At 37.7% G+C, this 17939-nt stretch overlaps 1 protein-coding gene across 1 annotated transcript; it reads right to left on the bottom strand.

Annotated features, from left to right (window-relative positions):
- Window positions 1-902: 902 nt before the first annotated feature.
- Window positions 903-16509, bottom strand: GLUL (glutamate-ammonia ligase). Its single transcript, XM_072419794.1, has 7 exons — window positions 16372-16509; window positions 11723-11908; window positions 10205-10366; window positions 7728-7874; window positions 6229-6356; window positions 4526-4725; window positions 903-3184 (listed from the first exon to the last, which is right to left on the bottom strand). Exons 2-7 carry the CDS (start codon window positions 11886-11888, stop codon window positions 2866-2868), a joined length of 1122 nt encoding a protein of 373 aa, XP_072275895.1. The 5' UTR covers window positions 11889-11908; window positions 16372-16509; the 3' UTR covers window positions 903-2865.
- Window positions 16510-17939: the final 1430 nt, after the last annotated feature.

Raw genomic sequence — 17939 nt, 5'->3', positions numbered from 1 at the left:
AATTGCCTCACTGGATCTGGAGGAAAATGTATTCCCCTGTTGAAGCAAATTGCACCAGGGTTTTTTTTACCTTCTTCTGGATCGACTACATGGTTTTGTTTTCAGGAATATGTTTATTTTCCTAGTGGACTTGTATCTTTTTTCAAGCTTACTATGTAAACCATCAAAGCATGCAAGTGTTCCTGGCCCAGTCCTAAATAGACGCTCCGGTTAAGCACAAGCAATCCCCTTGCTTATAGTAGACATGTGGGCTGCTATGGGGGTTGTAATTAAACATGTCTATTTTAGTGCAGCATGTTTTACTTCCAATGACACTTACTAGTACATATTATTATAATAGATGGAATGAATAGAGGTCTTAAAGATGGAAAAAAAAAAAACAATTTTTTGTATCTATAGATAATGTAACATAGGAAGAAACTGTATCCTACAATACAATATATTTTTAAGTGTAAGTGGTGTGCCTAAATTAGGCTCAGCATCAACCTTTTGCAATCTCCTATACAGCAGATATCATGCTGAGCGGTAGAGGACAGCACTAGGAGACAATCAGAATGTTGCATTGCTCATGTGCCAAGTAACAGTAATAGAAAGCAGAAGAGAGATGAAATCACTAGTCTGCTACTTTCTCTTTCTCTGTCCAGTCACAAGATATTGGAGAGAAAATACCAGTGGATATTACTTAACTAGAGCAATGTAAAATGAGGTCTTTCAACCTGACAGACAGGACTGTGCTGTGAGCTAAGCTGTGTAATTTCCAAGACTAAATAGAGAGAAATATATCTCCTTCAGCATGCAAAAATAGAGCCCATATACAGTATTTATTCTATAACATATTTTCACTTTACCTTTCTTGTTAGGAAAAGAATGAAAGAAATCAACCAATAAATACACAAAATACATTTTCAGATTTAGTTTTTTTATTACAAAAAGAAAAAACAAAATCTATTTTAAAAACCAGACTATGTCAGAATGAGATGCGAGTCAGAAGCAGTAAATCCTACCCTGCCATTAACACCCGAGACCCATTCACAAATGATGAGAAAGTGGTTTCTTCTGTGTGTGCGTAAAAATTATAGAAATTCTGAGATTCATGGGGAGAAAAATAAAACTCTTTTTCTTCACTGAGCACTGCGTATAATTATTAGCTGGTACAGAGGTTATCAGTGCACATTAGGTAGCGACCTACTATACATAACTTAAGAGCAAAGATTAAATATTAGCCCAGCTCTTACCACTCTAAAACCTTTGGATGTGTTTCTCAGTACATCGAAACATGATCCATTATTGTACAATGTGAACCTGACATACAATTTATCACAAATTCCAAAAAAGTTAGATCCCTTATATGAAAGAAACAGGACAATAAAAGTTCAGTTGACAAAGATACACAAAACAGGGTTGCAAACATCACAGGTTGACGCTGATGTCCTGTTTCTATTCTGAATGCCACTAGACAAAAGATTCAAGCAGTCTTTTAGACATGACCCATGTTAATGCAGTCTTCAAGTTAATTACAGCGGGACTCTTCATGAGTTAGTCCAGCGATAATTCCGGAACACTATTCTATCAAGGTTTACAGAAGACCACCCTCTACTTCCCACTGACATGCTCTATAATTATAGTGCTTTAATATTTGTATCACTCTTCACCACAATTTTATTTAGCACCGACATAAACCTTGACAGTTTTTTTATATTATTACTATATTATAATTTCAAACACCTCGATAGATACTATCTCTTGATCATCCTCCCTCCATCTCTGTAGATTAAAATTACATGTAAATAGAAAAATACTACACCAATGGACCCAAATGAAAACATTACTAAGATCAGAGACATCCATGTAAAAACAGCCTGAAAAAGACAACTAGACAGATATGATGACCCTGGGGTCATTTGAGGGATCAGGCTGTATCCTATTTATTACACAGGTTAACAGGATACACCCAAACATGTCAAATGATTGAGTACCTGGTTGCAGTTTAAGGGTAAAAATTCCCCTCTTATAATCAGTGGTTATCATGGGGTGTGGTGAAGCAAAGTCTAGCTGATCACCCACCTCTATCTCTTTTTTCTTTATGGAAACATCTTAGTGTATTATCATGATGTGCAAAGTTCAGTGACTTATAACAACCAGTCAGAAGTTGTCTTTTTACTAATATGAACACAGTATTTGGAAGTCTTATTGGCTGTTAATAATGTCTAGGTCTTGCATTCAGTAAAGCAATAATGAGCATTGACTCATAACAACCAATCAGACTCATTTTTACTGGTCTGATAACGGAACACTGAAATCCAACTGGTACCTATAGGTTACTGAACTTTGAACAAAATACTTAGGATTGCTTTACTAAATGAAGTTGTAAGACAAGAGTTGTTTTTTTATCTATAATTTGTCTTCAGTCATTTTTTCAAAAGGTAAGTGGGATCAAACTTGATAGCTGATCCTTTTCCAGCTAGTGGCGTCTGCACACTGTTTTGTACTGAAAATTCATGGCCCCACTTGCAGGAAAAAGAAATATAATGCCAGTCCTGTTTCTTATGTCTGATTCATTCAACTTTGAAGGGAGCAAAAAGGCAGGAGGTATTTTAGGCATAAGTACCTAGTAGGCTGTTTTCCAGTCTACATACACATTTTTTTTTAATATTTTTCACAAGATTAGGATTTTAAGAATGAACTAAAGTTGTTCATGTAAGAATCAGACTATAAAGAATTGATCCTAAATACTACTCCACTCCCATTACTAAATAGGTCTAGATGATCACAGGATGTGGAGTTAAACATGACTTAGGACTAGGTGTAGAGAACAGAAACAGAACTGGCTAATTAAAGAGCTTTGATCATTGTCTATGTCTTCTTTTAGTTTTTATAGTCCACAGGCTCATCTCCAGTTTCTTGTAGAATGGTGGTCCGAATCAAGGCTTCTGTCACAGCGTAGGGGTCACAGTTGGCTGATGGACGACGATCCTCTAAGTATCCCTTCTGTTCTTGCCCGACCATACGTGGAATACGGATACTTGCAGAACGGTTTGCCACTCCAGCGGAGAACTCGTGGATATTGGAAGTCTCGTGGTGGCCTGTTAAGCGGCGTGCATTGTCTGATCCTCCTTTGGGGTCATAGATTCGGATGTGGTATTCATGGCGCTTACCAAGGCGTTCAATCGCCTCTTCTATATACCTATAAGAGAGGCAAAACAAATTAGGACTTTTCCTTTATTTCTAACATACTAAACAGCGGGAGTCTAAAATTTCAGTTACATTCATGTACTGCCCCTAAACTCTAAGTGATTTTAGTCAAATGGCCAGATAGCTTTGGGGCTTTGAAGATTTATGGGCTAGGATAACAGTTCTATGAACCTGATGTCTAAACATGACATGTAATCTTACTGGTAACTTTGTATTACACAGACATCATGCAAGCCTGTAACTTGTTTACATCAGGACAGTTTGCATTCTTATACAGATCTACAGGAATGCAAAACCTGCTTAAAGCAAGGGAAATGCGGATCTAAAGTAGGTCAACTGCAGATCAGATGCACCTGTATAAATACATTCTAAATCAACTCAGAATCATCTCAAACGGATGCCATTAACTGAAGCCCAAGCCTGTCAACACAAACACTAATACAGGATAATAGTTCATACATGACATGTTGCTTGTTTACAACAAATGGTTTTACAAGAAAAAAGGCTGTATGACAGTTATGCCTGATTTCCTTTCATCACCATGTTTTGCATATCTATTTATTAAAAAAAAAAATTGTATATACCTATCATCACGCCTGTTGATGTGCACTTTGAGCCGCAATGAAAAATCTGCATCATGGCTACAATGAAGCAGCAATGGTGGTGAGATATCATTATAAATGCTTTATATTAAATATATAGACCCATTTAAAAAAATGGCTCAAAGAACAAAGATTAAGTGCAATAACTTCCTCTGGGATGGTGTGTTTAGATAATTTAAACTGACTGCCTCGGTGAACTATGCTTTGCATATAGCTGCATTTTCATTAAGCTATTTAATGAAGGAATTGCAGGCTGTTCACCTAACAGTGATAAGTTTAGCTATCCTCTAGCAATATTTCCTTGCAAGGAATGTGGTAAACATTCACTTTGCAAAGAAATGCTAACACTATACAAGGGAAAAAAAACCCAACAGCGTCTTTTGTTGCACATGACCAAGTGGATCAAATCAGCACAGCTCATTTATTAAGGTAAGCAAATTATCCCTTGCAAGAGAATAGTTCACTTGGGTAAGCCAATGTCCTATATTCTTTAGCAGTGCTTCTTAAGGCAATCAAAATATCATAGTGCTGGCTAGAACAATAAAATCTAACAGCCACCTGGCTACTATAGGTGGGAATACCAATATAATTTGCTTGATGCAGTTTCATGTCTACTTGTAAACAAGCTTTACTGATAACTTCTTTATAAAATAACACCTCCAATTTTCATGTTAGTAGCACTTCATCAGCTTATTCACTTATATTTGCCCATTTACAATGGCTTCACTTACTTGAGGCCTCCTTCATCTCGCATTTTCTTTGTACTGTAGTTGGTATGGCAGCCAGCTCCATTCCAGTTTCCTGTGATGGGTTTAGGGTCAAAAGAAACCACAATTCCAAAATCTTCACAGACTCGATGCAGAATAAAGCGGGAAATCCACAGATGGTCTCCCATATCGATTCCTTCACATGGCCCGACCTGGAACTCCCACTATAAACAAATAAAAGTTTTTATTTTTACTTTTATAGGATATGATATTATGATTCTGTGGATGATGTAAGGAAATCAAGCTTTAGAGATTACACACATTGCAAAAAAAGTTGAACTAATATTATTTCCTTGGGTTTGCGGTCTAAAATATGGTGAATGAGGCCATGAGTATCAGCAATTAGGAAAATTAGTTTTTTTTATCTCTCAGAAGCTCTGTGACATTTCCTTACCAAGTGTCTCTTTCTGCTTAATAGAGACTTTAAATAAAGTTTAGTTCCCTATTTCCTTTAGTTCTATTACCAATACTGTGTTTTTTAGCTGCGGTGACACAGATAACAGTAGACAATGATGTACAAAAGATAAAGAGTCTTATATAACTAGTAGCTCTTAAGGTTAAAAATTCTAATACCAAAAGTCCTTCCACTTTATCCAATTTTTTTCATAGTACATCAAGTTCAATGAACGAACAAATCATAGGATAATTAAATAAGTGCTTTTTTCTTTGCCGAAGAATCTAATCTGTTATGTCTTAATTAGGATATTTTCCGTACCTACCTAGGCATATTAAACATTCCACTTTGAGAAAGGAACTAAGCCTTGTTAAGCAAGTATCTATGCATGCCAGTATTTGTCTTCCACTGTTAAAGTCTATAACATTAATAAAAGGTATCTGAGCTGGCCAATTTTTTGAAAAACAGTAACAATGTTAGAGCTTAATAATTGCACTCAGCTTGGTAAAGAGTTAGCTAGAGTTTAGAGCTCCATCTCATTTACTGAGCGAAGTGAATTATCCCTAGCAAGGAAACAACTTACTTTGCTAGGTGAAGGACCTATATTCCTAAAGTTATTTAACCCCAATGAATTAAACAGGACATTGGATAGGTGACTTCCTCACTCAGCCTCAGCGCAAGCACGGCTCCAAGACTTTTCTACAGCTGCCCGACTTTCTGAAATGGTCTTCCTCGTCCTATTCGCCTTGCTCCTTCTTTCTGCTCATTTAAAAGAGCACTCAAAACCCACTTTTTTTAAACTTGCCTACCAGTCTTATTCGGTCTCCTAAAACCCTCAGTACTTTCCACCACTCCATATCGCCCCTCCTATTGTATGATACTTCCCCCACCTCTTAGATTGTAAGCTCTTCCGGGCAGGGTCCTCTCCTCATCCTGTGTCACTGTATGTATCTATCTGTCATTTGCAACCCCTATTTATTGTACAGCTCTGTATAGTATGTTAGTGCTATATATATCCTGTTTAATAATGAAAATAGGGTTGTAGCTTTCAAATTAAATAGGCTTGCTATGCAAATCTGGATCTTCAATTAAAACCTAAACTTAATGTTTTTTTAAACATGCATATGGTAACATGTTTAGCTATCCTATCAACTTTAACCAGAAATGTGCCAGTGCTGTATTAAACAGTAAAGGCGTTGTGAAAAGATTTGAGACTCTAAACCGCCAAAACAGGAAACACAATGTTCGAGTCCAAACTTTTCAATGGTCTCACCTGTGCTGGCATCACTTCAGCATTTGTTCCTGCAATCTTCACGCCTGCATACAGACATGCCCGGTAATGAGCCTCCACAATATCCCGGCCATAGGCTTTGTCTGCCCCAACGCCACAGTAATATGGACCTGGAGAAAAGTGGAATGAATTGAGGTCAGGAATTACACAGGCTTGTTTAATAAAGCAAAGTCAGTCTGCATACAAAGAAACCCATCAAATAGCTCATTGAACTGAATCATCCTGACAGAGTAGTGGAAATTTTTTTTCCAGACAGCTGCAAATGATAATTATGCATTACAAGATTACATAACTACTTGCTTACAAACACTTTAAATGCAGAATTTTATGAAAATATACCCTCATTAAGGGATATAAGTCAGGATGTACAAAATGTATCTGACAGTATAATTTTAAAACTGTAGCTGAACAAAATAATTAGCCTCAAAATGTAGTTATTTTGTGTTCAGTTCATTTTTAAAAATATACTGGCAACAAAGCTATTATTTGAGCAAATGTCAACAGCAATCTAACTGAAATGGTACAAAATCTGAAAAGGTCTCAAGTGTCATCTTCAAGCTAAGAGTCTTCCTGCAGACAATGCAATTTGATGCAAAGATAGCTTCAGCCATTTCTTTGGTATGATCATATTATATACATTGTCATGTAAAAAGGACCATCTGTGAGCAAGGTTCTGTTTTATGACAGAATTTGTAATGCCATGGGTACAATAGAATATGTTACCATTAGAATGACCATGTTTGAATACCCTCAATGTGCCTAGCAAGGGCCAACGTCTGTGTTTCAAAGTGTCATTACTGTATAGTCAGACATAGAGATCAGTGTGTGAGAAGAAAAACCCAAGGACAGAGATTGCCAAAAGCATTTATCACATATCCGAAATACTAGGAAATCAGTGGGTTGTATAAGTAGTGTTTTTCCACATTTCACAAATTGGAATGTAGAATGTTCTTTTCAATGCTATTTTCATGCCTCTATATTAAGGCAATGCAAAAAGCATCAATATGCAGTAAACTATACCACCCAAAACAATGAGGACAATAAAAGATCATTGATTTCTTAGGATTTCAATATTGCTCTTAGCTTCAAAAACCAAAGCCCAGTATTTCAAATCCCAATGACAGGAACCAGTGAGGAATCCACTGAACACTCAAAACTAGCTCTAAAATCTGACAGCAGTAATAAGTCTTATTTCAATTATATTATTTTTAATCACCAATCGACACCACAAACAAAATTGCTGTTACATTTATATCTAAAAGGCAAACTGCATGACCTAAATTAAATTTGATGGGAAAATGAAACCATCTAATGGCGTTTCTTGTGTTCCTAGCAGTTAGGAATACATGATAAAACCATTGGCCACTCCATCTCAGCAACACTGGCAGTGTTGGGCATAATACGGACAGGATAAATTCCACTGGCTGCCAATGACTTTAAAGCATGGAGAGGACATAAAGTAAAAAAAGACAACACCTTACCTTGAGGTCCTGGAAACCCATTAGAAGGCCAGCCAAAGGGGTGTCCATCTACTCCAAGCAAAGTGTATTCTTGTTCCATGCCAAACCAAGGATGTTCATCAGCCACCATATCCATAATCTTCTTACATGTGTTGCGCAGATTTGTTTCTAAGGAGAGAGGTGTCACAAATTACTAAGGGTTTGCTAGCTAAAAATAAAAAACAAACAAAATCACAGTGTTCTTTGGTAAAGCCATCATATGAGAGAGGCATGCTCAGAGACTTCACAGTTCCTAAAAAGTGTTGTGATCAGGAGAACAAAATCCAGCATTTTTTGTCCAGCAGGATAAAGTAAATGCCAAGTTAGAATGTTAAATGAAGTGGAGGTAAAATTTGTTTTTTTTATTTATATATGCAGTATGATGTTTGTTATTTATTATCAGCTCTATCTAGTCTTTATCCTGTAGGAGTTTAAAATCATTTCTCCATGCCTACAGCTGGAAAAACTGGAGCACTTAAGGATACCAAAGTAGAAACTGAGAATCTGTCCAACCACCATGCAGGTCGTGTGTTGGGAGTCGAGCCCAGGATCCCTGTGCTGTAGGGCAGAAATGCTAACCACTCAGCACTGCACACATAGGACCTATTTGACCTAAGGCTCCAATATCTAGGTCAGTGCAAACAATATGGCAAAAAAAAAAAAAAAAAGGCAGCCAGTTATATGGTCAGTTCATTCCACAATGCATGAGACTGTACTGTGCACAGCATGAATATCATTCACATGTTTTAGTTAACATTTATGTGTACTAATGAATGACTTTTTAGTTTACCCCTTAAACATTAATGTCACTGCTAGCCTGAAGGACAATGTCTGGGTATGCAGATTTGTCCCAATCGCTGGAAGAAGACAAAACCTTTTTTTTTCAAAGAATAAAGAAAGAATTATTCAAAATGTGAATGAATTTAACTTGTTGATCCTTCTGCCAGAATTTTTCAATGTACATTTAATTCAATGAATCGTTGCACTTTGGTAAATCTGTATCACAAGTCACATGATTAAAGCTCTGCCTTTTAATAAATTATGTTCCTTTGTGTAGATAACATAAAACCATTTGCTGAAGGAAGCTGTATTGACATACTCTTTGCAAGAATTATTTGTACTATCCTGTGCAGTAGTGACTATCACCGGCAAGATATGTTATCTAAAACAAACACATTGCATGATATATTGTCTATGGGCCACCAGCACACCCTACCAGCCAAGGTATGAGAAAAAAAAAAAAAACTTGTCTAATTGCCATCCTTTCCCAATGATTAGATGGCATTGGAGATGACTACAGGACACCTCACCTACCTCATTCGATGCACAATGCAATGTTTTGGAAAACGCATGAAGATCCAACTATGGTCAGATCACACCTGACCATCCTCTAACGTCTGCCTTTAGTGTGACCATACATACAGGCAAACTTTGTTGCAGAATTCAGCTGTACTTTGAACTTGGCCCTCTAATTTGTGTTTTTAGTATATGATAATACCTGTTAAGACTGAAAATCAGGAATGACCCAGATACAGACTATTAACGGAAAGGTTAGTCAAGACAGCTTGTATCTTTTAAGACATTTTGCTCCGATGGAATTATTTGACAAGAGTGCAAAAGCAGTTGTGTGGATCTGTAGAAACCAATCACAACCAATATTTTATTTTATAATTTGGGGAATAAAAAAAAGTTGATTCCCCATTGGCTGTCTGCGATTACAGCACAATAATGTTCTTTGTACTCGGCTATTAAAAAAGCTCTCATCCATTTTCTGAGTTGTAATGCTCTTCCACCTCTGTGGTTACTTAGCCCATCTGTTGCACAGTGAAGACAACACACAACGCATGGGTTAGTGGCACAGAACACAATCTGGACCGCCAGCTGTCCAAAAACTGATAAAGCCAGGATAATAAGAATCTACTGTAAAGAAATGAAATGCTTGAAACAGAGCTTAGATCAACCTTTCTCCAAATTCTTTCCCCCAGGAAATCTGAAAAATGCCCCCACATTGGTAGACTGTAAGAAAAGTGCAACCTTTACAGAAGTATTCACAATGTTCCACTACAGTTCAAAAGAAAATGGGTGTGGAGATGCAAGGTTCGCTGAATGGCGATGGCCCTACAACCATCAAACTGGAAGCCAATCAACCACTGCTCATGGAACACGTAGCAACCTCTGGAGGAATTGAGGGGTTCCACAACACCCTGGTTTAGAAAGAATGGCTTAGGTAAAAATGTAGAAGAGGAGAAAATATTGAATGTAACAAATGCAGAAGAACCAAAAAAAGAGTCAAGTATTGGTGGTTCATCCACTCAATCTACTTATTCTGCTGCATTATAATAAAACTCTATAGCTGTACATTAAGAATATTATATAGCATCAGGGTAAATACCCCATTACTAAAGAGTTTGAAACAATTTGTGAAAATGTTTATTCTTAGGAAGAAATTTTGAGCTTACCTGCTGTTTTCCTGTTGTATTTCAGCACTTCACAGAACACCAGTTTGTTGGGATCTCTCCTGAAAGGATCTCTGAACATGGCCACCGGGATCAGATACATGTCACTGTTTGATCCCTCTGACTGATAGGTGCTAGAGCCATCAAAGTTCCATTCTGGCAATTCTGCAAACAAGAGCAGACATATTTTTACTAAGCATGTTTTACTGTTTGAATAGATAGGCACAATTTCTCTCGGACAATGGGGTCCATTCACTAATGGCACAGAGCATGTTTACTTTGCAATATCTTCATCCCATTCAGTAAGCCAAGTAAAAACACATTGCAAAGTTCTACTTGTTTTGTAAATGAACCCCAACAATAGGATAAACTGCATATTCCCATTCAACTAACTACACTTCCCAATATTAGTTTAACTAATAGGTAATAGTTAACTAATAGTTAACTAATGAGCATATGAGAAACAAGTTGTCAGTTTATTACTGAATGACTAGTGGAACTCTTATTTCAACCCTGATTATGTAAAGGTCTGAACAACTCTGCAACAGGGAGTCACACATGAATGTTCTTAATATCACTCCTGCCCAGAAGAACAATAAAATCTCTTTCTTGCTGAAAACTACCAACTGTAAGAAGTAAAAAGAAATGGGAACACTAAGAGTAGGTTGCCACCAGAATCAGTGTGATATATAAGAAGGCAGTGGGTGATATAATCAGCTGCCCACTGGATTTTGTAAATGCCGCTATCATTTCTGTACATCAGAGCAGACACATTGTAAGCTGGCCTGCTGGGTTCCAGAATTTGCTGAACCATGTTTTAAAGACATGGGAAAGGACACGATTTTCAGGCAAATGACAAAACTTCCCTTGTATAAGCCATGGCCCTCTGGCTTGTTCTTGCCTAGGGTTCCAACAAAGGGCACTCCTATTTACCTTATGCCTTGCAGGAATCCTCTACACATGCAACCTCAAGCTTCCAGCATCTTCTCTTCTGTATTGTCAACTGCAGGCCTGACACCATTGCATACAATGCAGAATTAGTGATACTGCTTTGTACGCAAGGACCTGGAGTGCCCCGACCTTTAATATCAGAGAGAAGAGGTATTGGCTGCACAGGGTGAGAGATAAATTCAGTAAATGTGCTTTTTACTGGTACCCTACACAAAAACAAGCATTTATTCCTTGCAATGTGGCAGTAGCGTAGTTTTACCATTTCTCCTAATAGGTTCTAAATGTTTAACATTACTGCCCTGCAACACTGGGTGCCTGTTTATAACACAGGTATGATCTGTGTGTAGATCCCATGTTTGTCTGGGTTTCCTATTGGTGCTCATTTCAGGGTCGTAGCAACTCTTTGTCTATCCTACCATTGGTGTTATTGGTTTTGTAAAATTAAAGTCCATCAGTTTACAGGGAATGGCTGGAATATGCCCTAATGATTTCAGGCAATGACATGTAAATGTTGACTTCCATGCTGCAGTATTATGGGTCACAAAGATTAATTTCATGAGCTTTACACACCTTCAACAGACTTGGGTTCGCTGTCCAGTGTCCGGGTCTTACAGCGCAGCCCTTCCCCCGTCCCATCTATCCATATGTACATAGCTTGGACTTTATCTCCTTGCGGCAACTCCAAGTACATCTTCTTGACTTCCTTGCATAGGTGCGAGCTAACCGACAGTGCCATGGCTGCGGGTTAATCGGATACTGCACAAAAAACAGAAGCAAACAAGTAGTTAACACTGGTGAAAGCTAAGTATTAGTATTCCAGCTGCCTGCCAGTCTGAGTAGCTCTGATTCTGTAAGAACAATGCAGGCCTTTCCAGAGAGCTCCATGGTGGGAAGGAGCAGAACAAGCAATGAGGAATTCATTAAAGCGCCACGATCTGATAGAGATCACTGATAATGCGCCAGCTCTTTTTATTATTACAGAGATAAATCCAGATTGAAAAGCAGGAGTTGTATGGAAGCTGCTACCCTCAGCAACCATTGCCAAGGCAAAATTTTTGCAACAAATTTTAACTAAACACAATGTTTTGGGGCTTGCTGTCAAGCATGGCACCTGAACAGGTTCCTTCTGTTCACTAAAGGAAATTTGGTTGGCTTCTGGCAAGAGTATTGCACTTCATTGGCCTATTTGTCATAAAACATTTCTATGTCACCCTGTGTTGCCAAAAGGATAGATTCCCAATATATTTCTACACTCTACTGAAGACATAGCAAGGAACAATGATACAACGAGGCAGGTTCTCGACCGGCAGAATCTCAACGCTCCAGGATTAGTCACTCCGACGTCGAATCCCCGGGGCGGGGAGGTCCGTACGTAAAGAATTTGTATGATCACGCCACTCTAACAAGGGTCCTCCATGCGATGGACGCACCGACCGTCTGTATGAGTATCATACACATTTCCTCTTCCAAACCTGCCATGGCCCACCGCTATGAATGACTGCCAGATATGTGACTTTTAGACTTCCTTAGGGGGCAGCTACAATTGCCCCATGGCAGCAAGCATTATCAGCCCCCTCCAATTGGTGATACTAGGAGGGCCGTCACATACAAAGCTAAATGCCCTGAACCAGCATAATACATGGGGACCAGACGGTGGGGCTACTAAATCTACCTATACCACAGGCATATTTGGACAAATCTGCACCCCTTTAAAGAGAACCCGTCACTTAAACACAGAGCAGGATTCTACTAATACTAAATCTTTGTAAAATGACTGCATGCTGCTGGGGACTAATAAATCCATTCTTTAAAGCACATATTAGGGCTATCAATTCAGAAACACCAATAAGAATGTTTACTATGAATCTCCATAAGAAGATTCCCATGATATTCAAAGATTCCTTCAAGGGAAAGTAAATAAATTGCATAAAAAGTCACATGAAAAAAATCAATTTTCCTATGAATTACAATTAAGTTAGAAAAACTACTAGAAAATTACTCAAAATGGCTGCCCCCACCCCAGGCACATAAGAATAAATAACGTGCGGGCAGCTGTACCCTTCCATAGGGAGATTCACTCCATAGTAACAGAAGCATACATCATGGCACGATACAGAATAAAAACAACACAGAAACAAATTACATAACATGGGAGAGAAGCAGGAAAATACCAATATACAAGGCACACCGGAATGATCTAATGTCACCAATATATATCATAGAGCAGTATGGAGGACATAATGATAGAAGAACAATGATAACATGTACATTGCTAGCAAGAAGATTGGGCTATCAGTGCTGATTTCTGATTGGTTGCAGTGAGCTACTGTACACCACTATTGTGACCATCACAAATATTATAACAAATCTCTTTTAATGTATCAGCATAATAAAAAAAAACAACAACAAAAACAGGAACAACAGATTAATCGGGACAGACATAGACTAAAGATACACAACGGAGCAGCTGCCGGACAATAATAAGAAAAACAGATGGAAGGTGTCAGTCACCCCCGCTGCCCAGAATGTACAGCGTGGCATCTATTTGGGCATCATAATACCCGGGGGAATATTCATTGATTGGTACGCAAGATCTGTTGGGTATTACAGAATATCTATTGATTATTACCGAACAAATACCTATTTCTATAGAACATCTATTGGGTATGACAGATATTTATTAATATAGATTATTTATTAATTATTATAGAATAAATACTGATTTCTATTTTGACTATTTTAGAAGTCTTGTTTATATTAGAATATACATTGATTATTAAAGAACAAATACGTATTTCTATAGACCATTTATTGGGTAATACAGAATATCTATTGATTATTACTGAACAAATACTCATTTCTATAGAACATCTACTAGGTATGACAGAAGATTTATTGATTATTATAGATTACTTATTGATTATCATAGAACAAATACTGATTTCTTTAGAATCTCTATCGACTATTTTAGATTTATTGTTTATAATAGAATATTTAATATATTTTTTAGAATATCTATTGATTATTATAGAACAAATATGTATTTTTCTAGACCATCTATTGGTTATTACAGAATATCTAATGATTATTATAGAAAATATACTGATTTATATAGAATCTCTATTGGATAATATAGAACAAATACATTTTTCTATAGAACAGCTATTGGGTATTACAGGATCTCTATTGATTAATATGGAACAAATACTGATTTATATAGAATCTCTACTGGATATAATAGAATCTCTATTGACTATAATTTAAAATGTATTATATGTTATAGACTATCTATTGATTGTATAAGAATGTCTGCTGGTTACAGAATTTCTATTGACTAATATAGACTGATTATGAAAGAACATCTACTGATTACAATACAACATCTATTGATTATGATACAATAACTACTGATTACTATTGAAAATCTATTTTTATAGTTTCATTCCCGGCTAGCTCTAATTTCCAAACACATTTTGTGGAATTTCTAATGCTTCCAGTATTTAATAACATATCTTACTTGGATCTCTGGATATTTAATAAACAGTGGACTTTAGAAGGCAGAAAAATGAAATAATAAAGAACTGCTATTGTGTGGCATCTGATAGATGAGGAACAACAGATTAATCGGGACAGACATAGACTAAAGATACACAACGGAGCAGCTGCCGGACAATAATAAGAAAAACAGATGGAAGGTGTCAGTCACCCCCGCTGCCCAGAATGTACAGCGTGGCATCTATTTGGGCATCATAATACCCGGGGGAATATTCATTGATTGGTACGCAAGATCTGTTGGGTATTACAGAATATCTATTGATTATTACCGAACAAATACCTATTTCTATAGAACATCTATTGGGTATGACAGATATTTATTAATATAGATTATTTATTAATTATTATAGAATAAATACTGATTTCTATTTTGACTATTTTAGAAGTCTTGTTTATATTAGAATATACATTGATTATTAAAGAACAAATACGTATTTCTATAGACCATTTATTGGGTAATACAGAATATCTATTGATTATTACTGAACAAATACTCATTTCTATAGAACATCTACTAGGTATGACAGAAGATTTATTGATTATTATAGATTACTTATTGATTATCATAGAACAAATACTGATTTCTTTAGAATCTCTATCGACTATTTTAGATTTATTGTTTATAATAGAATATTTAATATATTTTTTAGAATATCTATTGGTTATTACAGAATATCTAATGATTATTATAGAAAATATACTGATTTATATAGAATCTCTATTGGATAATATAGAACAAATACATTTTTCTATAGAACAGCTATTGGGTATTACAGGATCTCTATTGATTAATATGGAACAAATACTGATTTATATAGAATCTCTACTGGATATAATAGAATCTCTATTGACTATAATTTAAAATGTATTATATGTTATAGACTATCTATTGATTGTATAAGAATGTCTGCTGGTTACAGAATTTCTATTGACTAATATAGACTGATTATGAAAGAACATCTACTGATTACAATACAACATCTATTGATTATGATACAATAACTACTGATTACTATTGAAAATCTATTGTTATAGTTTCATTCCCGGTTAGCTCTAATTTCCAAGCACATTTTGTGGAATTTCTAATGCATCCAGTATTTAATAACATATCTTACTTGGATCTCTGGATATTTAATAAACAGTGGACTTTAGAAGGCAGAAAAATGAAATAATAAAGAACTGCTATTGTGTGGCATCTGATAGATGCGGGTCAAGCCTGTGTCCCCTGGATCAGTGTCCCCTGGTAATTGCAATATGTTGTCAGCTATGATATAAATAATGATCAGTGTACAACCAAAAGATATTGGTGTTGTATTGTCACTTTGATTGCTCCTGATTATTTAAATATTGGAAATCTTTATTGCACTTTTATTGTTAGAGGGATGTGTATGGTACAGAGGCTGTATCTCTGCTAGTGACACACCCCCTGGGCATGCTGAGACTTGTAGTTCTATAAACCCTCTATAGGCACTGATGCCCATTGCGTATATAATAATATTAATAATAATAATAAATACAAATATACAATAATCTAGGTTTCTATAGGAATAGCCCAGCAGGTGAGATGTAAAAAGGGTCCATAGCACAAGGACCATTCGCTGGGTGCACAGCCCCCTCTCCCCTATAGGGATGCTGCACATGGAGGATGTCCAGGGATTATTTACCTGTATCAGAGGAGGATAGGGATGACACTGCTGATAGTCCAATGCTCTGCGGATGTTGCCAGGCTGGTTGCTAAGTGTTAGATAGAAGCTTCCATTCTCAGGTTTGGGGTCAGTTTGTGATCCCAGTACATATATTGAGAAGTGCAGTGCCCGCCCACTGGCTACTTATTGGCTGTCGGCAAACGTGATCGCTACATGCCACGCTAGCCCCGCCCTCATGGCACCATGCCATTGGCCGCGCACCGGGAAGGTGCAGCCCAGGCCAGGGAAAGAGCCGCGCACCTCCCCGAGCCAGACTGAGAAAAACAACAGAAGGCGGGGGAGAGGGCAAAGATAGGGGGCCCTGGGGGCCCCGCATTATGGAGGGCAGGGTGTCAGGTGCACGGGGCTGCGAACAATGCCACATGTGATGTGGGCACACTTGTCTGAGAACAATAGGGTTCAGTCATGGTAATGGGCAGTGTGAGAACATATTACATAACCGGGGCAGCTGGTGTCACCTATGTGGTATAGAGGAGACCTGTGTGCACAGGAAGGGTGGAAGCTGCACATGCTGACCAATAATGAACATTCAGGCTGCCATGGTGACCCTGTATTTATAATACATTACCTGGGCCCCTCATTTCTGTCAGGATTTATATGTCTGAAAGCGGTAGATTGTCTTTCATGAAAAGTTATTTTACATTGTCCTGAAATATGTCCAATATTCCGAAATATGTCAAATATGTAATACATTTAATAATAAACTTTAAATAAAAAAACACAAAAATCTTAAAACAAGGGTACAGTAGCATATATAATACATATATAAATATATAATGATTATTTTGTATTGGACTGAATACAGATATTTTGTATTGAATCCAATGCAAAATAATTTGAATTTCCCGCCATGCTCCCACAAGCACCGACGTCACTGGGAACTCCCAGGGAACAATGGTACACCCGCCAGCGCACAGATCGAAAGACGAGGACAGGATCAGACGGGCAGGACACTAGAGGGTGCCCATGGGACCAGGTAAGTCTTTAGTTTTTTAGCTAACCCGAGTTTGGCTCAGGGTTACTGCTATCAGCTGTTTTTTTTTACCCCGAGCCACACTCGGGGTACAGCCCAGGAGGTTAATGCCCAACTCCAGACCCCTGAAGGACCCCAGGCTGTATAATAATAATATATGTTTCGGGTACAGAGACTATTTTGCTCATTCCTAGGTTATGTGACCATAAGGGCCACTGTCTGTGTTACCATACCGGGAGTACCAGGCGATGCCCCCTCAGCACAGGACCGGGGCATAAACCGGAGCATAAACCAGTATATTAATCCCCCCTGTGGTATTCCCGAGTGCGGCTCAGGGTGAATTTTCCTTACCAAAAGCAGTCACCCTGAGCCACACTCGGGGTGGAATTGCAAGGATGTTTAAAAAGTCCTACCTGGTTCCCATGTTCCAGCGGCGTCCTCCAGCAATGCCCGGCATCTTCTTCCCCTGGTGATGCCGGCCAGGGATCTGTGTAACCCGGCGTGTGAACGTTGGGGACCCAAGGCCAAAGAAAGCAGATGCCACTCTGCCTGC

This window comes from Pyxicephalus adspersus, chromosome 8, assembly GCF_032062135.1.
Source record: "Pyxicephalus adspersus chromosome 8, UCB_Pads_2.0, whole genome shotgun sequence".
In the NCBI taxonomy this organism is placed as follows: Eukaryota; Metazoa; Chordata; class Amphibia; order Anura; family Pyxicephalidae; genus Pyxicephalus; species Pyxicephalus adspersus.
The sequence above is the reverse complement of the archived record's forward strand: the minus strand, read 5'-3'. Positions and strand labels throughout refer to the sequence as shown.